The sequence below is a fragment of the Lampetra planeri genome, chromosome 18 (assembly GCF_965212315.1).
Source record: "Lampetra planeri chromosome 18, kcLamPlan1.2.h2, whole genome shotgun sequence".
Classification (NCBI taxonomy): domain Eukaryota; kingdom Metazoa; phylum Chordata; class Hyperoartia; order Petromyzontiformes; family Petromyzontidae; genus Lampetra; species Lampetra planeri.
Window position 1 is genome coordinate 3,110,444 of NC_136124.1, and position 24,783 is coordinate 3,135,226.

At 36.7% G+C, this 24,783-nt stretch overlaps 1 protein-coding gene across 1 annotated transcript in view; it reads left to right on the forward strand.

Annotated features, from left to right (window-relative positions):
- The first annotated feature begins 1,410 nt into the window (after positions 1-1,410).
- The window catches only part of FSIP1 (fibrous sheath interacting protein 1), a 32,154-nt gene continuing 8,781 nt past the window's right edge, over positions 1,411-24,783 (forward strand). The window contains exons 1-10 of the mRNA XM_078602294.1: positions 1,411-1,461; positions 5,770-5,959; positions 7,006-7,249; positions 7,408-7,550; positions 7,957-8,041; positions 9,086-9,181; positions 9,305-9,441; positions 9,574-9,690; positions 11,479-11,646; positions 17,600-17,743. Coding sequence (XP_078458420.1) covers positions 5,789-5,959; positions 7,006-7,249; positions 7,408-7,550; positions 7,957-8,041; positions 9,086-9,181; positions 9,305-9,441; positions 9,574-9,690; positions 11,479-11,646; positions 17,600-17,743 — 1,305 coding nt within the window. The 5' untranslated portion in view covers positions 1,411-1,461; positions 5,770-5,788. The remainder of the gene's footprint in view (positions 1,462-5,769; positions 5,960-7,005; positions 7,250-7,407; positions 7,551-7,956; positions 8,042-9,085; positions 9,182-9,304; positions 9,442-9,573; positions 9,691-11,478; positions 11,647-17,599; positions 17,744-24,783) is intronic.

The window sequence follows — 24,783 nt, forward strand, 5'->3', positions numbered from 1 at the left end:
CCTCCCACCACCACCCCTCCCACCCCCCACCCAGCCCCTCCCCACCCTCCCCACCCATCCCCTCCCCTCCCCACCCTCCCCTCCCCACCCAGCCCCTCCCCACCCTCCCCACCCAGCCTCTCCCCACCCTCCCCTCTCCACCCAGCCCCACCCCTCACATTTTTGGATGCACGACGGACGGACGGACACAATAATCCCCTGTGGGCTGGTGTAACCAGGAGGTTCCTACCAGTATTAACATTGCCTTATCATTTGACAGGGAAACGTCTTAACGAAACAGTGCAAACCAAATTCAAGAACGCGTTCCTGCCATAAATCGCCGAATGATAAAAGAAAGCATCCAGGCCAGTGAGCACTTTAAATCTCCTATATGCAGCTTGAGTTTTAGATAACGTGACCTCTGTAATAATATCATGAACACAGATCAGCCATTATAACCTACTGGCGGTCCGAATGCTCAAATTAAAAATGTACCCATCGCTATATTTCATATACATTTCCATTAATCTAAAGAGTCATATTAAATCGCTGCAAATGTAGAATTATGTATTCATCGCAACCATTGTTTTTATACCCAATTAAAGTTGCATTGGGTTTTTTTTTTTCAAACACATCCCATACATGTCAACCCATACGATTTACCCCGTATTCTTGTACAATGAAATTGAGTTTTCAGGTCCATTGTTGTCTATTTCTTTGTGTTTCTCCCTTGTGATAGGACTAGGATGAACGTTGAGATGTATAAGGGCACGGGGTGACCAGTAAGGTCTGAATTGGTCTGTAAGAAGGTAGGCACTGATTAGGTGTTGAGAGGTATGACATCCCTTCATTTTCCATGCTTGTCTCACGAACAGAGACGTTGTCTCAATGTGTTTTCATCAGCCCGATGAACTGTCCTGAAAAGCAGATGGTTAATTTAAACTCATAATAATAACACTCCTCTATGAATGTGCAGTGTTTAGTGTCATCTAAACACCCATTGTTGATATATCCCGTGCAGGAGAGACAACGCATCTCAATTGTCTCTCAATTGTCTAAAAAAAAGCACATTCAATGGGATTGAATGAAAGCTATACTCTTAGGTTATTTCGGTAAAGTCACGTAGACAAATTTTTTTTATAATAAAAATAATAATATAATTATTATTTAATTTCTATTGTTATTTGTATTATTTTTTATGATTTATTTTTAAAAATAATAATGGAAATAGTAGTTTATTTATATTAGTATTACCATGACTTATTAATTAATTATTTTTTACATACCTGTCTTTACCGAAAAAACAACAAGAGTATGAGTCCTTGCAGTCACGAAAGCTTCAAATCTAGAATGAATGAAAGCTATTGAATGGGGCTGGCAAGTGGGAACCCTAAGAAACCAAACGGTGTCACGTGGTCCCAGTGCTTTAAACAGTTGCCTAGCAACGGCGTGGTCCAGTCAGGCGAGCCAAGGCCTATTCCGGTAATGATGAACAAACGTCGGCGTTTATTGATGTTTAACAATTGTTATCACTGTTAAGTCGATTGATGTTATTTCTTGGTAAATGTTTCAAGTTGAGCGCGATGCAAATCGTTAATTGTCAGTGACATTTTACAGAGAACTGCGGGATATATTGATTGTTGCGCCCTTGTAAACCTCAGCGTTTGTATATCTGTGGCACGTCAGATTTAAAGTTGTACATCGCAACCGCAGGGAACAATTCCGTAGTAGTTTTTTTAAGAGTGAGTTTGTCAACAGCAATTTGTTCGTGAGTGCACAACGACACAGCATACAGCAGTACGGTATTCGGTTATCTATGATCACTGTTTCATTGCTTTTATGGCTTTATTTTGGTGATTTTCGAAAAGTTTTTGGTTTAGGCCATGTGTGTTTGTTGTAGTACGGAGTTAGACTGATGGCCTTAATCTAAGTTGCCTTGTGGTTGTTGTTTGACTTTTTTTGCACAGTGTTGGTGTACGGTGCTTTTTCTGTCTATTTGTTTGTGTTTCTTCGTTTGTGATGGGACTTTGTAGGACGAACGTTGAGATTTATAAGGACACGGGGTGACCAATAAGGTCTGCATTGGTCTGTAATAAGGTAGGCACTGATAAGGGGTTGACAGGTATGCAGTTAGTCGGTCATCAGTAGCGTATGTAGTGTGGTAAAGTGTGGGTACTCCCACCACCTCAATCAAGCATGTCTCATCGGTGTGGAATTGTAGCTCCATAAATTGTAGTGAACGCCCTCCGCCAGCAGAGGCATGTGTAGGGCTACACTTTCACTTTCATTTTACATCTAAATACCACTTGTCTATTCAGACTCTTAGAGCCAGGTATAAGTATAATACATTATTCTGTATTTGTGTATATAGTGGAGGGTTGCGAAAGCCTACGTGTTAATTCTAGATTTGAAGCTTTCGTGACTGCAAGGATTCATATTCTTAGGTTTTTTCGGTAACGTCACGTGTTAAACTGATAGTGTTTCCTGCATGCGCCTTTCGTGCAGGATTTATTGAAGGGCTTTGTGGTTTTCACATCAGGTGTGGTTTTCACACCTGATGATGATTGCTTGTGTTGCAATCGAAACTTCGTGAGAAATTTATTGTTTTATATTTTTATTATTTTATTGTTTCCCTTCGACGTGACTTTACCGAAATAACCAAGAATATGAATCCCTGCAGTCACGAAAGCTTTAAATCTAAATGCTTCTTCACACTTTAAAGTGACGCTCTTCTCATTTTAATATATGCAGTCGCATCTTACCCTGCGCAGTTGATCAATTACATATTGTACTGTATTTGTAGTTGGAGTGTTGTTCTCTTATATGTATCCTTTTTATCCAAAAACTTCAGTGGTCGGTTGCATACAAAACCTGAAGTGGGACCGGTTTGGATTTAAAGTACTCGAGTACAATGTAAGGGGAAAATATAACTTAAGGCGTGTTATTCTCTTGGTCACGTTCTTATTACATGAAACCATTATTTGAAAGGAATGGGCCTGACATTTCAACAAGAAGCTGCTAAATTTCAAAAATTCAACTGATATTTCCCTCGGAATTTTTACATTAAAAAATATATATTTTTACTCAATTTTTGCGTGATATTAGTGTCCTGCTATGAGACGGAAGTTTCATTCATTTTGATATTTCGCAGACTAGTGCATTCTTTAATGTTCAAGAAATGGCCCATAAAAGCGAATATTACAGAGTTCCCTCTGAGATTCCTCCGTGACCTCTATTGCACCATTAAGGGACAGTACTTTCCACCTACTCTGCCACGGAGAGCAACTTTTGTCGCATGGCAGTCAAACCAATATATTAATTCTCAACACTGGAATTTAAGCAAATGAAATGCAGAACCAAATTTAATAGGTAGCTTTTTTGTGCAATAAAATAATTAGTGACAGGGCTGAGACTAACAACTCACTACACTTGAGAACCTGATTTAATAACATACGGATTTATGGATATGTACCCAGGTTCTCAGCTGTGCCATCTCTGTGCTCTGACCTCTGGAGCCATCCAGTCACTTCTTCTGGGAAAAAAAAGATATATATTACTGTGTTGTCCCATAAACCCATTCATGCGATGCCACTATTGCACAAGAAACCTGGGAACTTAATTGTTTGTAAACTGTATAGCATGTCGTATTTGTATAAAAAAAATACTATACAGGTTCTCATCCTGTTTAAATTGTTATAATGATAAGAACAAATGCACGATAGACAATTTGATAACTATGAAAGACACTTTATGCCAATACATCCTTATTTGTTTTTTGGCATACAGTATTTCCTAAACATTTTAATAACATAACTTACCCTCAATTGAGTATGACGTGCAGAGATGGAAGCAGCATAGACTTCCAAAATCCCCATGTCAGAAGTGGTAAATACAGTTGATATAGCTACTGATCGTTTTGCATGCATTTATCACTGGAAATATTGTATCACTCGACATGGACGTGCAAAGAAATCCGGGCAGATGCAATGTACACTTGACAGCAGAATTTATTATATCTATATGACTCTAATTTGCAAAGCCATATTGCTGTTCAAGCATGCTGCTTTATATGAAACATTTGTACTCTGATTATTTTGGTAATGGCATTATGAGCTTAAATATGATCTTGACCAACGACAATCTAATTTTCGACGTAAAGCTTCTTTCGTGACTGCAGGGATTCATCTTCTTGGTTCTTTCGGTAAAGTCACGTAGAAGGGAAATAATAAAATAATAAAAAGAAAACATAATAAAATTTCGATTTAAAGCTTTCGTGACTGCAGGGATTCATCTTCTTGGTTCTTTCGGTAAAGTCACGTAGAAGGGAAATAATAAAATAATGAAAATAAAACATAATACAATTTCGATTTAAAGCTTTCGTGACTGCAGGGATTCATCTTCTTGGTTCTTTCGGTAAAGTCACGTAGAATGGAAATAATAAAATAATGAAAATAAAACATAATAAAATTTCGATTTAAAGCTTTCGTGACTGCAGGGATTCATCTTCTGGTTCTTTCGGTAAAGTCACGTAGAAGGGAAATAATAAAATAATAAAAATAAAACATAATAAAATTTCGATTTAAAGCTTTCGTGACTGCAGGGTTTCATCTTCTTGGTTCTTTCGGTAAAGTCACGTAGAAGGGAAATAATAAAATAATAAAAATAAAACATAATAAAATTTCGATTTAAAGCTTTCGTGACTGCAGGGATTCATCTTCTTGGTTCTTTCGGTAAAGTCACGTAGAAGGGAAGTAATAAAATAATAAAAATAAAACATAATAAAATGAAATAATTCTCACGACGTTTCTGCTACAACGCAAGCACCTGAAGACGGCTGCTTGCGTTGTAGCCGAAACGTCGTGAGAATTATTTCATTTTATTATGTTTTATTTTTATTATTTTATTACTTCCCTTCTACGTGACTTTACCGAAAGAACCAAGAAGGACAATCTAATTTTGACCATATACTTAAACATCCTCAATCTTTCCTATAACCTGTCTGAATTACGGTCTCCCCACACCATCTTTATCCTTTATGGTTATGCGATGCCACCATCCATCTTATATGGCCAATAAAAGTAAAAAAAAACGCTAAGTAACCTTAATTTTATTTCCTGTATATATGATTTATATTTGTTGGAAGAAGGTGGGGGCTAGCTCCATACACGTGACTGTTGGCAAATTAATAATACAGTTCAGATTTTATAGTTAACATTTTCTGATCAAATGCAGATAGAGGTGGAGCTCACCTCCTCTTTACAGTTCTGAGCCAGTTGTGGAAAATCCATATCGCTAGCTTAGTCTTCAAAGGATAATCCAAGTGGTACCCATTTTATTGACTCCAGATGGATGCTGAGCTGAGTTAACACCAAACCAGGATTGGAACTTACAACTTACTGCTGAGCCACCTGATCAGATATAAAACACATAAAATAAACATATAAATTTCGATTTAAAGCTTTCGTGACTGCAGGGATTCATATTCTTGGTTCTTTCGGTCACGTAGAAGGAAAAAAAAATGTCTTTCTAACAGCCTTGTTTCTTCACCTGAGGACGGCTGCTTGCGTTGTCCGAAACGTGAGAATTTTATTTTATTATGTTTTATTATTTTATTATTTCCCTTCTACGTGACTTTACCGAAAGAACCAAGAATATAAACATATAAACTCTTCCGATAATATGTACGCCACTTATGCAATAGCACAATCACCGAACAAATTGCCAACACTCTCCTGAATCGCATGAAGCCTTGTTGATTACGTCACTGCATTGGGTGCTTGTTGTTTGCAGAGCAACACGACGTGTTAAAATGGACATCGTACGGGGCAGCCTGGAGGAGATTTCGCGTGCGCCCTCTTCGGGACGGACCAGGCCAGGGAGCCGCGTGGGCAGTGCTGTGGCTGGGGAGCGGTCCCGGTCCAATGTCTCTCCTGCAGGAGGGGCCCTAGAGATCTTGAGTCCTGAACCTCCAGCCCTAAAGGTCAGGGACTTTGGCATGCTATTAGTATATATGTACACACCAATGTGCCTAGCATGATAATGATACGCACATTGTTATACTACAGACAGTGTGTAGCATAATAATTATTTGATGAAAACATTGGGAGTCCACAGAGACGGAATTGTGTTTTGCAAAGCAGAACTGGGAAAATGCAGGACTCTATTTAATATGCCATTCGAGTAAAGTACATAGTGTTATTGCGTGTATGATATATTCTGATGAATGACCTTTATTACACGAGAGCATTGATTTATATTGCACTTTCATGCATAGGCATATTGACATGGGAGGAAATATGTAAGCCGACCCAAGCCATATGGATTAAACCTACCAAAACGGGTTTACAAATTATGACATACAATTTGAGTAAACTGAAAACGATGCTATTGAAAGGTTGTTGTCTTGATGTAGTTGTGTATATTTATATCTCGAATTTGGAATTAAGTCTTAATTAATGGATTATTTTCGAGCAGAGAACATAAATCATGATTTGTAGATTGGAGGAGATTTCACGTGCGCCCTTTTCGGGATGGACCTCTCATCTTTGCTTTCATATTAAAGATATACACTACCTTATTCCTTATGGATTGCAGCTTTTAATGGCCTTATCACTAAGATATTCACAGAGCTCATCTGAACATTTATTGTGTATCATTTAATGAACAAATGTAAAAGTGAAGCACGAGCTTTTTTTCATCATTGGCCTTTTAGTGAAATTGGGATCTACTTTCCACATGCTTTTGTTGGTGAAGACTCACCACATTGCAGTGCTTGTATATGCTGCTGATTTGCTCCAACTGTTTCAAAAATTATAACGAGAGCCAAGAGTCATACAGCTTTCATAGCACCAAAAGCCTGCACTTTTGGCTAAGTTTAAATCAGTTGTGTGTGTAAAAAATGTTGCATTATTTTCGCTGGATTATAAAAGGAAATATAGCAACATCTCATATTTCCTAACTACATATCAGGGACATCATGTCCTAGATGTAAAAGTTGTTAATATGTTTTCACATGTTATTTTTCAGGATCGTACTATTTCAATAGAAGATATTAGTGATATATCTACTGACTCTGATACATGTTTAAATGAGGACATAGTTGTTCAAAAATACAACTTTGATCCAACTGCAAATGCTGATAAAATGTTAAAAATTAGCCCATGCATTTTGGAAACCAGGATTGGTAGCCCTACTGAGTTGGATGAGGATCAAGAAGAGCTCAATACTATTGCATTTGCTGGGAAAAATACCAGTCAAGAGACTCAAGAAGGTATGTATAAATATATAATTACTGTTACAATAGTAATACAACTGTAATTTATAGTTTAATTGCACATAATTCAACCACATGTGTCATCTTATAATCTTACTGCAGGATTATCCCAAATGATGTAAAACACAAATATAATTAATTTTTTTAAGTTGCAGATCATACAGTTGAAAATAGGGTTCAGAAAGCTCTGGAGAAGATGAAGAAATTGGACAAGATTTTATTACGGAAGCAGGAGAGAGAAAATGAAGTGAAGAGAGAAGGTAGAGAGCTTTTACAAACATTGTGGAAAGAACTGCAGGTAATTTTGCCTCGTGCACAAATCATTTTTGGAGTACATTTGCCAAAGTTCAATTATAATATAACTTTCGATTGATAATTATCAATCCTTCAATCGTCCCTATTATGTTTGACATTAATGTAAATTATCTCTACGGATATCCTTAATTAGCCATTTCTGGGCATGAACAGCCGATCATGTTTCTCTCAAAAAGGATCAGTAAAAGACAATTTCAGGTAAATAGTGTGTTAATGAGCTGTATTTAAAGGAATTGCACTTACTGGGGTGGTGTAAACAAAGTAAATTGCATTATGTTTAAACCTTATTTATTTTCTATTTTTTGTCAAGTGTGATTTCATTGTTAACTAGTTGTATTACGTGGATGCTATTTGATTCACTTGTTGTGACTTCTTTGAATGCGGAACAGAATGGGGAGAATGTAAGTGTTGAAGAAGAAGAAAATACAAGGAAGTATTTAGCCTTGATCCCACCTACCAGCTGTGCATGGGATGGTATGTCTTTAAGTAGTTTACTTCTATCAATGTATTTTCAATATTTGTAGTATTATATGCTATTTCAATTACCAATGTATGTATGTTGAATCTTGACTTAAAGCTTTCGTGACTGCAGGAATTCATATTCTTGGGTCTTTTGGTAAAGTCAGGTAGATAGGTTATCTTTGTTATTTTCTTTGAACCTATCTACGTGACTTTACCGAAAGACCCAATAATATGTATGTTGAATGTATGCAGTATACGTAGCCAACTGTGCTAATTGGAGGTGCGGGGGAACGACAACAAACCAAGTCGGTGCTATATGTTTAAAAGGAAGAACAAATATGCATTCTGACCATGAAATTGTATTTGTTAGAGGTGACTTTATTTTTATTATTGGAAGTAAATATACACATCACATAGTGGAAATGGATTGATTACACATTGTAACCCTAATTTGCGTGTTTGCTATTTTAAAACAGTATGTGTACCCAATTTTTTCTGAATTGTGCAATTGGTGTCTTGTGATCAGACAATCAACTTGAATATCTCTCAAAGCATTGCGACTCTTCATGATAGAAAGTAGATATTACTAAGCTACCACTGAAATCCCTTGAAGTGGCCCGATTCACAACGGAGGGGCCATCACATTCCCACCAACTCTACGACTGAGAGTAAAGTATTTAATTATCAGCCAAATAAATTTCAGAACCAAAAATGAATATGATAGTTTTTGGTGCAATCATTGGTGATCGGGCACATTCTCTCAACCCGCTTCACTTGATAACCTGGTATTCAAATACAATATTTAAGTAGTATCAGCTCAGTGCTCTGACCTCTGAGCTACCTTGCAAGTTATATCCTTAATTATTTACATCTTATATGGTATTATAATTATTTACATGCAGTGCAGTAATGTATTATGTATTTACATTTTCCATATTTAGTAGTTTTTTGTTGTCATTTTGTTTAACCTATCTAAATGACTATAACCGAAAGACCCAAAGAATATGAATTCCTGCACTCACGAAAGCTGTCAGTCAACATTTTCCTTGTTTGCAGATGACAGCTTTGATGGGGCTCCAGTTACGCCACTTTTTCACACCCAAGTACCTTTTGAAGAAAATAATGAAACACCTACACGGCAGTGTGGGTCAAGTAAGCCGCACTAATATATGCATCAGCACGGTATTGAGAGATAATTAAATTTAAATATTTAAATTTAAATAATTGTATTATTGATTCCAGCTGCATTGAGCTGTTTACCATATCTTTCAACAGGATTAACAAAAAGCTCATCCAACAGAACCCAACGCCACAGTGCAGATGGCGCATCAATGCGTGGCATCTACAAAGAATGTAAATCAAAGACAAATCTTCAAGAAAGTGAACGCAATTTCATTCGAAAGAACATAGAGGTAATCTTGTCAGAGACCAATGTTGTTACATTTATTTAGTGTAAAATACATGATCTTGTTCAAGAGGTCATGAACGTTGTTCTTTTAAACGTTATTAATTGTATAATTTGCAAAATTACCCCAATTTTTCAGATGGTGCGAGAAGTGGGAAACCCAATTCAAATAACGGAAGATGAAAAGAGCAGGCTTTTGCACCTCCTACAGGACATTGATGAGTCAGAAGATTCACATGCTGATTCTGAGGACAAGGTAAGATGTTTCATTGACCTAATTACATTTTTAAAAACCATATGCCAATTTAAAAACAATATAAAATAAATTAAACAACATAAAAGAATTACAGGAGAGACACAATTGGAAAACTCAGTTGAATATTATTACCTAGACTCAATTTGATATTGAAAGCAACACACCAACATGCAAGAAGGCAGCTTTTAATGTGAACATTACTTTGATGTAGATCAAAAACATGGATACCGACAATGAAAATGGAAATATGTTGACAAGTGTGTCAAGAAGGATGCAAAGATGCACAATACGAATTACAATGAGATGGAAATAACAACACATAGATCAGGGAACAAACAAAAAATCAAAGACATAATTTACGAGACCTGGGTTTTGGTAGAATACATCACTAGCGAAGATGGGCAATGGATGAGACTGGTCAAGAAATGGTAGTCAAAGTTTAGAATGTGCCCAAGTGCACAACCACCACAAAGATTGACTGACAAGATCAGTTCTATGTGCAGGCATGAGAGGGTTTGTGACAATACAGGACCGGGAGGATAGCATTAACGTGGGGAGCCCTTCATCCAGCAGTGGACAGGAATATAATGATGATGATAAAATATTTTACCATGTAATATGGAAACAATTGTCTATGCTAAATTGACAGTACATTAATTTCAAACGACTAAATAGTGTTCTTTGCAGTCACGAAAGCTTTAAGTCAAGACTAAATAGTGATAAAAATAGATTTCACCCATTTAGATACGGTGTATTACAATGGCATGTTAGAATGCCAAATTCGTTTTTTAATTGCTGCACTGAAATCAATCTTGACACTTCATGCATAGCTGTAGTATTTGGTGAATGTGTTAAATGTTACTGCCACATGTACACACTAGGTGGCACCAGAGGTATTGTATTTTTAACTCATTGGACGTGCCTTTGGATTCATAATAAATATTATACATATAAACGCCTAGTTATGAATAATACTGGTCGCGACAGCCTACGTGTTAAACTGTGCCTTTGGATATTACAATTTTGTGCAATTCAGTAAAAACATTGATTTCACTCGCATATCAGTAAATTTTTTATACGCACAGTCGAGCAATACTTTATCTTTTATGATACGTTAAACCATTGACAACCTCCGTTATTGGTAGTGGTAACAGTTTAAATAGTATCTTACTACAGATAACATATCCAGTTCAGACATTACCTCTGTCTATAAAAATGTCCTGCATAATATATTTATAGAAGCTTTAACTATCCAAATTACTCACATCATTTATTTGGCATTGTGTAATGTCATTTGAAACTGGAATGGCGTAATGTGTCCACATTTAAGTCTCACAGTGTATTTGATATTTGGCTCAAACTTATTTTTTTTATTTTTTATTTTAATGGTTTACTTTAATGTTGGTTTATTTTAATGAGTTTTTTTTAATGTTTTAAATCATTTAAAGTCTTATTTGGTATGATATTCTTCTCAAACGTTGAAAAAAGTACTAAAACATGACTTCCGAAAAACATGTTGAATCCAAATCACAGCACTGTTTATATCGACTATTGAATGAAGCTCTTCTCACACCATGTCGGTCATGGTGATTGTTTGTGCATACTTCACCATGCTGGTCAGTGCAGATTAGTGAGTGGAGGTACCCAGGGACAATTCAGATATTGCTCATCAAAGATGTTAGCCATGGGCGGGAAAACAACTCCTGTGACTGGGTTCGTAGCATAGGGTTACAATCATTGCTCTATAAACTAATTGTGTTTTTTTGTTTTACACATGAACTAACACAGCAAGCAGTGGAGTGTGCGGTAGTGATGGCTGGCGAGGGCTACGTGCCCGAGGTGAAGGAGCAGCAGCAGCTGGAGGAGATAGACAGTCGATTGCATTCCATCCTTCCTGCCGAGCAGTTCGCCCTCATCAGAAGCACACCTCACCTCGACTGCCACTCCTTTCAGCAGGTATCAAAGAGGAGTAACCACCCATGGGGGACCAGTCATGAACTGGTCACAAAAGCAAAATAACAATTTTGATGTTTGGTTTTTAAAAGCAGGTTGGGCTTAGAACTCTGCCGCTGAATGTTGCCTGCATCCACTGTAATTCAGTGTGAAAGGATCTAGAAGGACATGTCCACAATGGGAGTTATAAACAGTCTTGTAGATTGGTTGGAATTTGAAAATAAAAAATATAAATACAGTCAATTTTTCAGGTTGTGTTGTCTCTTTAGCCTGCTTTCGTCTGGTTGGCTATGGTTAGACTTTTATATAAATCCCTAGCATAGTAAGCAGGTAGTCTCTGTATCTGTATATTTCAGCCAAGTAACTCTCATTTCGTTTTCTAAAATGTAATCACAATATTCGTCACCAAGAATAAACTGTTAATCTATGGCCAAGGACTCTTACTCTCGATATTTTTCATTGGCAACTCTGAATTTCTCATTTAACAGACATGGATGTTAAATGTTTATTACGTGGATTTTAGGAACATGTTTCTCTTCGTAGAATTAATATTTAGCAATTTAGTATTCCTTGCATTTGGCATAGACCTGACTGCACTGCTCTGGACATTACTTATTGAGATAATATCCGTTTTGTACACCAATATCATAAAACAGCATGCTGGTCTGAGGTCATGTGGCAATGTGGGTAATGCTTTAGGGACCTTTGTGATATCCCAAATACTATGAAGGTCTGCAGCACTGGTGGGACTGCATGACGCATTTGTCCAATGAGATAAAGTAGATATAATGTTAAATGTTTAATACGAATGGAATAAAATAAAATAAAACATCACGACATTTCGATCGCAACACAAGCGGTCGTCATCAGGCCGCTTGTGTTGCGATCGAAACGTCGTGATTTGTTTTATTTTATTTCTAACTACGTTACTTTACCGAAAGAACCAAAGAGTATGGATTCCTGCAGTCACGAATGGAATATTTAGTAATCTATTGAATTACTGGTTGTGACAAATACTTTAGCTTGTTTTTATTATGAGGTCTTGGAATGTATTGAGTTTTTAAAGCCTTTATATATATTAAAAAAAATATGGAGTAGTTTGGTGTACGTTATATCAAGCATAGCTTCAAATATTAATATACGATTTTTTTTATAAATATAAAAACATGAATATGAACATACCATATTTTATATAAATGGAGCATACTGCAAGGTGTTCTATGTAATTTGAGCATAATTGTGAAATACATTACCATGTATTTCACTGTTAAATGAATTGGTTTCAAATGTATGATTCACTAAAGTAGAATTCACTTTAAGACGTACAATTCTGCCCAATAAATGAACCTCCAGTTCCTGATGAAGCTATAATTTCCTTTCAAGTCATATGTTGCATGATAACTTAGTGTGTTGACAAAAAAGGTCCAATCTCATTAACAGCACTATATGACACACCGAAAATAATAAACTTGCAGATCGGATGTAATTATACAAATATTTTGCGACCGTGACACACATATGGTGCTCAGATGTTATGCGGTAATTGTGTGATCCTGCTATGGCAATACAGTTTATTTCGGTTTTGAAGGAAAACTTCTGTTCCGTGCAAAATGTGTGGCTCATGAAAGCTGCCCTTGTGCGATAAGACCAAATACAAACAAATAAGTTAAACTTGGCAAGGCCTGGACAAACATAGATTTTACATTTTGGTTCTTTGAAAATACATTGGAATCTTTGTATCCAATGTGTTTCAAGTCATAGCAACACAGACATCCACTCTCCCACATGACAATGCTTGTATATTTGCGAGGCATGCAATGATTCTCACCCCTCACAATGTGATGAATTGTCACAATTTAGGGTTGCAATTTGATATTGACGGCAGGAGAGATTATGGAAAATTATAGCAATATCACACTCGAATGTAACCTTACAAAAAATTGTCTTTTGGTAGTGTATTCAAATTCATTTTAGCCTGGTGGCTGAAAATATTAAATATATATGACATTGAGATTTACTCATAATAGTATTAATATTAAAAATTGTTGTCATGGAAGTCCCATACATAAGTCATCATTATTATTTGGGGTTATTATTCAATTAAAGAGTTGTTTTTTATCACATTGAGTTCATATCTATCTTTCCATTTGCCTAAATAGAGCAATATAATTAGCATAAACCACAATACTGTATTCTTACGCAAAATAAGATGCGGGTATTATGAGAAAATAATTAATTGGAATAACTACCTTGAATTGTACATGCCTGTTAATAGCTCATCTTTTAAAATGTACTCAAATTCATTGTGTGCACATCAGAAAATAGTAACGCTATGAAATTAAGTACAGGTTAATTTGTAGCCTAATTTCCTGTTGTAACGTAGACCATTCTGTTTGTCCCGTTGTGTAAGGCTGAATAGGATGTGTAGTCCCGTTGTTTTCATGTTTCAAACATCTAAGGATAAGCACAGTCTGTTGCTACGGAAGTCTCAACATCAGCTAAACGTGGTGTGACCCCTGAGCCAATGCTGCCGAGTGTAAGCTGTGCCTTTTTATATTTGAAATCTTGTTTCGTGCTGGCCCATAGCTAGCCAGCTTGAAAATTAATTGCGTAGCTTTTATGCTCTTTGTGCAAGAGTGCAGCATTTCCAACTGCACTCAAATTAAGCTTGTAGAATTTTATTTTATTTGATGAAATAGTTGTACATGTAGATTGTAATTTTGTGCTTCTTCATAATTTTAGGTTGAATGCAGTCTATTCTCTTGCAGTTATGAGTAGTTTCAAAACACTACCACAACAATGTAGCTGCCACTACTATGAATGGTTGACTAAATTGTGTGAAACAGGCAGCTGAGAAAAAGTACACAAAATACCCTCTACAGGCTTGTGGCATAACAGTGAAAGCAAAAGTTTTAAAATAAGCAATGCAAGTGTACATATTTAAATTATAAATGAATAAATAAGGAAATATGCATGAACAGAGTCGTTCTTTATGCACTGTGAGCTCCATTTAGCCGGTGTAAATGCTTGGTTAAAATACAGTCTTGTATCCACAAACATTGTGTAATGTCTTCTACAGCTGCTTCAGGTCTATCGTCAACATACACTCGATGTAAAGTTTTAAATGTCCAATATGTGAAATGTGTGTGGCTCAGCAGCAGACCGGGTAGCTACAATCGGAAGGTTTCAAGTTCAAATCTTTATTAGGGGTTGACTCTGCCCATGATCCTTCCAGGGTTGATAAAAATGAGTACCAATTCGTAATGAAGTTAACAGTGCGTGTCCAATGGCTAAACTCACTCCTGTCACAGAAATGTGGAATTTCGACCTCAGGCTCAAGGCTGCCAACAGAATATGAGCACATACTCTTTGCTTGTTTGAGCAGGACATCACTTTGACTTGACTATAGCTCATTGCAGTCAACTGAAATTACTTGTCTCCGTAAGAGGGTAGCCATTTGATATGCACTGCAAAGCATGTTCTTTGGGTCTTTCGGTAAAGTCACGTAGATAGAACAATTAAATAATAAAAATAAAAATCCAAATAAAATTAATCATTATTTTTTTTCCTGCAGTCACGAAAGCTTTAAGTCAAGACACTACAAAGCACTTTTTAAAAGTACTAAATCAGAAGTGGAATCTGACATATCATTGCCAGTTTCTAAAGTTGTATACTCTAACTGTAATTTGCATTTACTGGTAGCATAGAATACCACAATTTATTTATAATGCACCATTGGAGGACTCCAACATTTTCCATGTGAGAATGACCAGCTGATGCCTGCATGCATTGAATGGGTAGATTTTCAAACGTGTCATCCTGCATACTTGATTTTTTATCAAAATGTTGCACCTGTAGATATTTCGTGAGATTGAGTGAAGTGCAATCCAATCTACAGTAGATCTATACACAATTATATTGTATTACTTCCCAAACAATAATGTCAGGATTACAGTTTGAACTCGTTATATACAATAATATTCACTTTTATTTTCATGATTTCACATTTGAAACTTTCTATACATTTTCACATTCAACTAACACTTTTCATTTTGTTGTATCAATTATAAAATTAACTTTGTTGTAGTTCTCAACACTTGTATGAGCTCAGTGTTATAGTTTAAATATTTACACTTACAATAAAGATACTTATCTTTCCATATTTAACCTTCTCTGAAACATCAATTGTCTCAGCATTGGTTAAGCCAAAAAAAAACAAGAGATAGTGCTCCTGGGAAATATTGCAATCTGATCATTCATTTTCGATTTGTGGAATGGGTTTTTTTTTGCAGACCATCAGCTTTGAAGCCAATGAACTTAAAACAAAGGTCAAAGCAACTGTAGTGGATTAGCCTGAGTGACAATGAGGCAGAACATATCTGTTTAAACTGATTGTTGACCCAACACCGTCTTTTATTTGTCAATGTTTAAATATACCCATTTATTATCCCTTGTCTTACAGTACTCATTGTTGGTCACCATGACAATGTTTGGTATTGTGTGCAGCAGCTGCAAACCAGCTGTCAAAGTGAAAACATCAGAATCTACAAATAGCTGACCCACAGGGAAACCGAAACAACCTCTTTGTGTCAAAGTTCGACTTGGGGCATGGTTATCGAATGGACAGAAAGTGCAACTGCTCTGCTGCTCACAAGGCTGTAGGGGCTCAGATGCCAGGCTATGAAGAGGGCTGAAATTGGACAGGGAATCCCATTTAATTCCTTGCACGAGGTCCCATGCCAACCACTCTGAGTCCTTCCATCTGTGCAACTAAGTCACTCAAGATATTCCGTCTACAGATTTAAATGTACACAACAACAACTGCTTCAGAAACAAAAGGATATTGGGACATGTGTGTTGAACAGCAGCAATTTAGACGAAACAAAACAAGCTTAATATTTGGTTTTACAGGCATTGATGCTTGGAACAGTCTACCAAAGGGTGTGTTTTGTGCTCAATTAACTCCAGTGCGCTATGAATAAGTGCGGAAACACCTGTCCACTTATGCCATTTCGAAAAACTCCAATTATATTTGGCAATTGCCCAGATAACATATCCCAACTTGTGTATGGTACCAATGCCAATGAATTATCTTGAAGTATTTTTCGTTGTATTGCCCCTCATACTGTATGTTTGTTAAATACAAAGCATCAATATTTTTCCGCGTTTTTCTCCACATTTTTGGAACTTGCAAAGTATATCAGTGACACTTTTATGAAGTTTATGACATTTAGTTGACATCATACTTTTTGCATAATATATTGTACATAAATGTAGGCTTCGAATGATTCCTCCCAACAGATTTTTCCCACCATCGAGTCGATTAATTGTGTCGTGATTTGATAACTCACTTGTAGTCTCATCTGTATTGTCAGTCTTGTATTTTTATCTTTATTTATTTTAGTCTCTGGCCCAATTAGCATAGAACTTCCATAGACCTAGATACTCTATTTTTTATGCACCGTTTGATGCGTGCATTATAATAGTGCCTAATACAAAATCACCCAGAATGCGCTGTATCTCATCACGTGTTGGAAGATAAGCAGAGTTTAGCCTGGATAGTGGTTGGATGGGCAACTTCAATGCATAACAGGCATTATAGGCTACACACAATTTTGAGCTGCAGAGAGCAGTGTAGAAAAGTGTGTTGTGGACATGTACTTTTATGCTCCCACATATTTTGCTCCCTGCTTTTATCAACCCACACTAACCAGCGTGGTGAAATATGGTCAAATAACCCCGATGACTAATATGATTGTAATCATGGACAGAGAATATTTGCAACATTTACAATTTAACAAATGCCTCATACAGTATTAAATGCACTTTGCACTATAAGTCCCACAAAAAAATGCGGGGTGGGTGGGGGTTGGTTAAAGTATATTGCACTTTGTAAATTAAACTTTGGTCTTTTTTAAGCCAAGATAGTTTTCTCAATCCTCTCTTTGGTCAAAAGGAGCCTGTGTTGAATGGAGACGCAGTTGGGGACGGCCCAGGAGAAAAGGCTCTCCAGGACTTCAGGGAAACACGTGAGCTCCAACAGCGCCTGCAGGAAATTGAGCTACAGTTGGAAAGACTACAGAATGCAGCAGCAGAGCCGGTACTGTATACGTGCACTTTGGATGTGAATGCTGAAGATATTTGCCCGAATTTGAAAAGATTTAAAGCTGTACAAAAATTATGTCTGCGGTTATTTTACGCTTGAAAAAACAAAGCCATTAAATGAATAAAGTAATGTGATTAATAAAAAAATAATTGTATTTTAGATATTCAACGTGGGGTAAAAGAAGAGGTGTGATGATGGCAGCTTTAAGATATTTTTTCTATTCCCAACTTAAAAAAAAAAATTGTGTAGGCTACTCTTTCAAAAATGTCACTGCCTTAACATACGTGAGTTACTTTACCAGCATATAAATAGTGTTCGTTTATTGTATGTCATAATCAAGTCCATGTATTTAATTCCAAGATTAACATCTTGTTTACACGAATACTTCAGTCAAACACAGGAAGCAGACTTTTAAGTTGAGCATAACATGTTAAATGTTGACTCGAGGTGAAAAACCCACAAACTCTTTTGGATGTTTGTGCAGCTGAGGCTGCATATCAGACAGGAATACAGCACATGTATGTGAATTGTTGAAGTTACATAACATTTTGGTGCATTACTGCTCCATTAATGGTTTAAAATCAAACATTTCATCTGACTGAAGCACACAAAATGCATCTGGTCTGGTCGAATTTTAGAAGCTAAGCAGGCTTTAGCTTGGATGATGCTGGGAATAGGTCAATACAATGTTGAAAACAGTTACTGTAGTCTGCTGGGGTGCTGTGTTTTCAGCTAAATCCAAGTGTACTATGCTACAGCGTCTATGCTTTTCCTTCACCAATCCGCACTTATCAGTGTCTGAATTAATGTGAAGTAACTCCCACGATCCACACGGCATGGGGAGGCCCTCATCCAAAATTGCTATATTTGTACAATCATTCAATTATTGAACCGCATCAATTTCAAGCAGCTTTTATTTAACCAAATACAGAAATTGTCATCTCCATTTTCCGTGTCCAAATGCTACATATCCCTATGCGTATTGTTTAGAATCTATAAATCGGTGAAGATTTCGTTTTAAACCTGTTCTTTTTCTCCGTGGGCCTTCATTTATTTTTTTAACCCGTCTTGCATTTGCTTGATCTGAAAAACTCAAAAGGGTGAGCTGCCAGGTGTCAGATGGGAACGTGGCGATCAAAGGCAGCATGAAGCCCCGGGATCTAGCTGTGCAATCTTCCTCACAGTGCCACTGACCCATATCGTAGCCATCCCGCTGCAGACTTTTTTCCTCCTCGTTGATCTATGACCCCTATTGCTGTTGAAGCTTTCTGCAGTAATGTGATCCCTAATCCATGGCTTAACCTGGGCATGCACACTCCCAAAAAATGCAGAAACATTTTGACCCGAGGTACCTTTCCTTTAATGAAATCCTTTATGCCTTTCAAAGTGTTTTAGGTTGCCTGTCATATGTGTGCATTTGATCACTAGATATTTTTGTTGGCATTGTCATAACATTGTTGCACCCCAGCAATATCTGGTCATACTTTTATAATATGTAAGGCAATCTCAACTTTTTAACGAAATAAAGTTTGTCGCCAAAATGTTAATTTAAGAAAATCTGAACATCAATGTATTACTATTATCAATTACATTGTTATTGCAGTCATTAATGGATACATGTATTATACATTTGACATGTTGAAATGGAAATGTTATAATTGTTAAAGACAATTCTAGATTTCGATTTAAAGCTTTCGTGACTGCAGGGATTCATCTTCTTGGTTCTTTCGGTAAAGTCACGTAGAATGGAAATAATAAAATAATAAAAATAAAACATAATAAAATAATTCTCTAATTATCACGACGTTTCGGCCACAACAAAAGCAGCTGTCTTCAGGTGGAGAACAGGTCTGTCGAGAAGACAGAAGACAGTCTGACAGAAGACAGAGTCTGAAGACAGAGTCTGACTCTGTCTTCTCGACAGACCTGTTCTCCACCTGAGGACGGCTGCTTGCGTTGTGGCCGAAACGTCGTGAGAATTATTTTATTATGTTTTATTTTTATTATTTTATTATTTCCATTCTACGTGACTTTACCGAAAGAACCAAGAAGACAATTCTAGATTTGATACTTTAGTGTCTGCAAGGATTCATACTCTTTGGTTGTTTTCGGTAAAGTCACGTAGGTAAAAGACATTCAATGAATTCAATAAGCATGAAACATATTTTCCTGGAAGTAATTTCTTGTTCTCTGGGCCTCTGTGAACAATCAGATTTTTAAAAATGGTATTAACCAAGACTTTAGTAACCCCGACATTCCTTTCTAGATGTATAGAGCTTGTTTTTCCGAAAGGCAGATGTCGTGCTGGCAAGCTAATATCAGAAACACTCAGTCAAGCTGTCACATTGAGGATTATCTGCATGTGCTCAGTGTTAGTTAATGGTGACTTAAGTCTAAATGAACAGCAACTGATGTGCAAGACTATAAAAATATCTTATCACCAGAATATATTTGATGTATGAAATCAAATACTATATCTAGCATTTACAAACTATACTGTCATTCGTTTTGATGGATGATATACCGATATGGAATTCCATAAATTACTGATTTACAAGCATCCATTATCGAAAGCTATTTGGCTTGACCACCCGCATGTGAAATTGTAGTTGTTGCTCTGCGTCTACATCAGCTGTACGAAAGTAGAAGATCTAAAGGAACGTTTTGCCACAGTGGTATTTTAGCCTTGAAAAGGGCATTTTCCTAAATGACCTGAGCAAAATGTGTTGCCCATTGTAGACTTTGAAAACTAACTCATTGGCATGTTTGCAACGTAATAGCAGTACACTGTTTTGGAAAATGTCATATAATAAAGCATCGATATCACCTGAGCATGTATCTTTCCACATTCCGAATTTGTAACAGAAGAGGTTAAACTTTGTAAATGGGTGCTGATCCTAAAGGACGTGAAGTATTTAGACGATAAACAGTAAAGCATGACCCTCTCATAACCATGTACTATGACCCCCAAGCACAATCTCTACATTAATTCCTTCGCACTAGGAAGCAAGATGTGTGTGGTCACAGTGTTCACCTTGTACCGTATTTGTCGGGTTGCTTTTACATGTTTTTGGTTTTGTAACTTTCGTGTTCAGACAGTGACACTGTTTGCACTTAATGGGTCACTATGGCAGGATCAATATTCTATATGGTCATCTGATTAACAAAACGTAACTAGGTCCTCCTTAAATTTTGATTTGAAGCTTTCGTGACTGCAGGGATTCATATTCTTGGTTCTTTGGGTAAAGTCACGTAGAAGGGAAATAATAAAAATATAAAACAATAAACTTCTCACGACGTTTCTTTTTTTATTTTCCTGCTGTGGATTTCACACCTGATGACGATTGCTTGTGTTGCAGTCGAAACGTCGTGAGAATTGTATTGTTTTATGTTTTTATTATTTTATTATTTCCCTTATACGTGACTTTACCGAAAGAACCAAGAATATAGGTCCTACTTACTACAGAATTACAAATAAACCATTGCTATACTCTTTGGTTCTTTCGGTAAAGTCACGTAGGTAGAAAAAATAATAGATCACGACGTTTCAATCGCACTGTTTGCGGTCGCTTGTTGTTGCGATCGAAACGTCGTGATCTATTATTTTTTCTACCCACGGGACTTTACCGAAATAACCAAAGAGTATGGATTCCTGCAGTCACGGAAGCTTCAAACCATTGCTATCACTTTCAAAATACTCTCAACTACCTTTCTTCTTGGTGTTATTTTGAATAAATGGAATGTTTTAGTCATAGAAATTTGACATTAAGTTTTAACATTGTAAGCTCTGTTCCCAACATATATTTTTTACAGTTTTTATGAAATATTGCAGAGAAATAAACATATAAAGGATATTTACTCCATATGTTTTATTATTCATAATCAAAATGCAAGAAGCTTTTGAAAAACAATCATTCGTTTTTTGCATTTTCATGCCACTAATTATAGTAGATTTTGTAGAGGAAACATATATAATCTAAACAGAGGAAGGCTACGGTAATTAGTGTTATATAAACCGTGTAATGCAAACAAATATCAATCATGTGTTAAAGATCTCAGGGATCTTGTAATTATACAGCAAGACTAAGCAATGCGTGCGGTTTCAAGAAGTGACTCACTTTAATGATGTCCCCCACTGGGCACACGTAGATTTAACACATAGCGTGATGGAAACGACTGCACGAGGATGCACTAGTTGAAACAAACAAGCTTGATGAATAATACGAGCACATGGAACGCGTTTTTAATGCATAGTATCCGATATGGTTATGGCGTAGTAGAGAATTCATTTTGACTCGAACGAAGGCAAGGGGAAGAAAATATGTACTTCGCTTTAGACGTATGATGAAATATTTGTTTAGGCGCCTTCAGATATTTTTGAAAGGTTTTATTTTATTTTTAGCTCCAGACTTTGTCACCAGCCGTACACTTTTCACACTGCCGTGGTCATGGATATATAAACAAGAAAAGAAATGTGACCTTCACAACTCTCTCTATATTTAGTTTGTTGACAAGTGCCATTTATTTATCCGTTCCATACCAGTTACTCGCCTATGCTAACTAAGAAACAACACCCACAGTGTTTTTAAAATGTTCATATAATATAATGTATTGCATATATGGTGGATGCACAAAACTTTTAGGATTGAGACACTAAATGGCACATTTTATGAGGCTTATTCAGAATCATTTCGTCAAAAAGTGGTTATGTTGCAAAATAAAGTATACCTATTAAAATGTTTAATTATGTTCCAAATGCACCATAGAGTTGTCCTTGTTGACTGCTTTAAAGGAACATGTACAAATATAATTGTTGTTATACTGAGGATTTGAAAAGCATGTGAGTACACTTTATAAGCAGAGCTCAGATTTTCAACAAATGCTGTCGTTGTGCAGTGAGTAAAGCTCCCAGTAATTGGATCCCTAAGTAGCATAACATTTGAGAAGTAATTGCATTATGAAGAAACTTTCAAAGTATTTAATAAAGTGTTTTGAAACCTATCCAATTTGCTTTAATACAATGAAGTGAACACCTATTCCAAACGCGTTCTTAAAATGCTTTATTAGCATTAAACACTCTCGACCAGGGCTCTAATTTAAATCTTACAATTTATGAGGGCTGCCAATTTGTTATTTTATAAGAGTGTAACAGGAATGTGATAATTCCATTTCATTTCGTCGTAACATAGCCGAATGAATGAGTCCGAATGGCTTTGTTGCTCAATTTGCTACTGCATTTAGATGTCTTCTGATTTCCACAAATAGCAGTTAAAATATAATTAAACTTTTGTGGGTGCAGAGATGCTTATGGCATTTAAAAATATATATTTCTCGTCATTTCATTAAGCCTCATTAACTGAAATGTAGCTGTTAGAATGCTTGCAGAATTTCACACCAATTCACTGGGGGGTCTTTTTGTTCTTGAAGTTTTGCATCTGAAAAGCTGGTGTCAGTGTCTTGTAATCTGTTTGGACCTCATGGGGGTGGGAGTAAAGTTAGTAAACCCTCCATTCTGTTGTGTAAGCCTGTTTACTGTGACTGTTCTTGCTAGTGTGCAATTGCTTCCATGCCTGGGCATAGCAACCGGGCACTGGTATTGTGAAAACTCAAAAAAAATATACAGAGAATAAAAAGGCAGGCACAGCCCACTTGCAGAATAGAAAGGCCCCATCAATGTCTATGGAGACAGGCTTCTGAATATTCATTGCAATATTTTGATGTTGGTCCAGCTTCCCTGCCGTTTCATTGTAATGTTGTATAGTACACTTGCTGTGCAAAATTACTGGCTCCAGCCCCCAAAATCCATTGTGAAGGCCAAAAGCAGTGTGAAAACCTAATGGACTACGATTCCGTAGGAATGTTCTGCCTTTTCTTTTCAGACATGATGTGTCTCCATAGTGACGGGGCTGCTTAATGGTTAGTCTCTCCATCACCTCTGTTAAGCCTTTGATATTTTAGGCAGTTCTCTGTACAGCTTAAGATTTCCTCTAAACCAAACCTACCCCCCACCCCTGCCAACACTTTTGTCGAAAAACATATCCATTGTAAGATAATTGGTTCTGGCAAAATGTCCTCAGCTGCAACATGTCTCCTGATTGTTGTGACCTGACAGATTTTTTTTTCATTGAATGTCTCTTTGTTTGCAGCTAATTTATAATTGCTAATGGATGAGTTTTTTTCTCCCAGAGAGAGATTAGCAGGCCAGATTTTACCCCCACCAGAGCACACTGAAAAGGATTTTTGGTTTGAGGAATGTAGCCAGATACAAAGCCTCAGTAGCATAGCATAGTCTACATTAAAGAGACCATGAATTGTTGTGAAACTTATGACAGATACTTTGCATTTATATTTATATAATTCCTCCTGAAAAAGTTATTTTCTGTGTATTTGAATAAATCCCAAACTACATTTTTACAGTTATCATACACATATGATTGTGTTTACTTTTAAACGAATATATTACAATACATACATATTTTCAAAGGATATTTCCATAATATTTGATATCTACATGTAAAGTACCAACCTGATTATCATGAAATATACATTAATTTTAAACATGTGTTGTGAGTCATTCAGAGACACTATTTAGGAGTCAACAACGTTTATTTCTACATTTTACGCAACACTGTTACACACGGGACTAAATACACCTATTCTCACTCTTGTTATGCATAGGACGACAATACACATTTCTCTTGCATATGGGATAACTATAATCGGGTCAGAGCAGCTAACGTGCTGCCTGACTCACGATGTCGAAGACGGGGACGAAGACGTAGACGTAGCACTTGGGTTCCACTTCACCTGCAGACAGCCCGGATCTGTGATCGGGGCTTCCCTTTTATCTCTCGGCGTGGCCTGGCTCCACCCTCGGCCACGCCCTACATCCAGAATATTCCCGATGGTTCCAGCCTACACCGCACCTGTTCCCTCTCTGGCTCCGCCCTTAACCACGCCTCTTCCGGGAACTCTCTAGACGTTCTCCGCTACTCCCCCCATGCCCCTTCGTTCAACTTTGGCCCACATTTCTC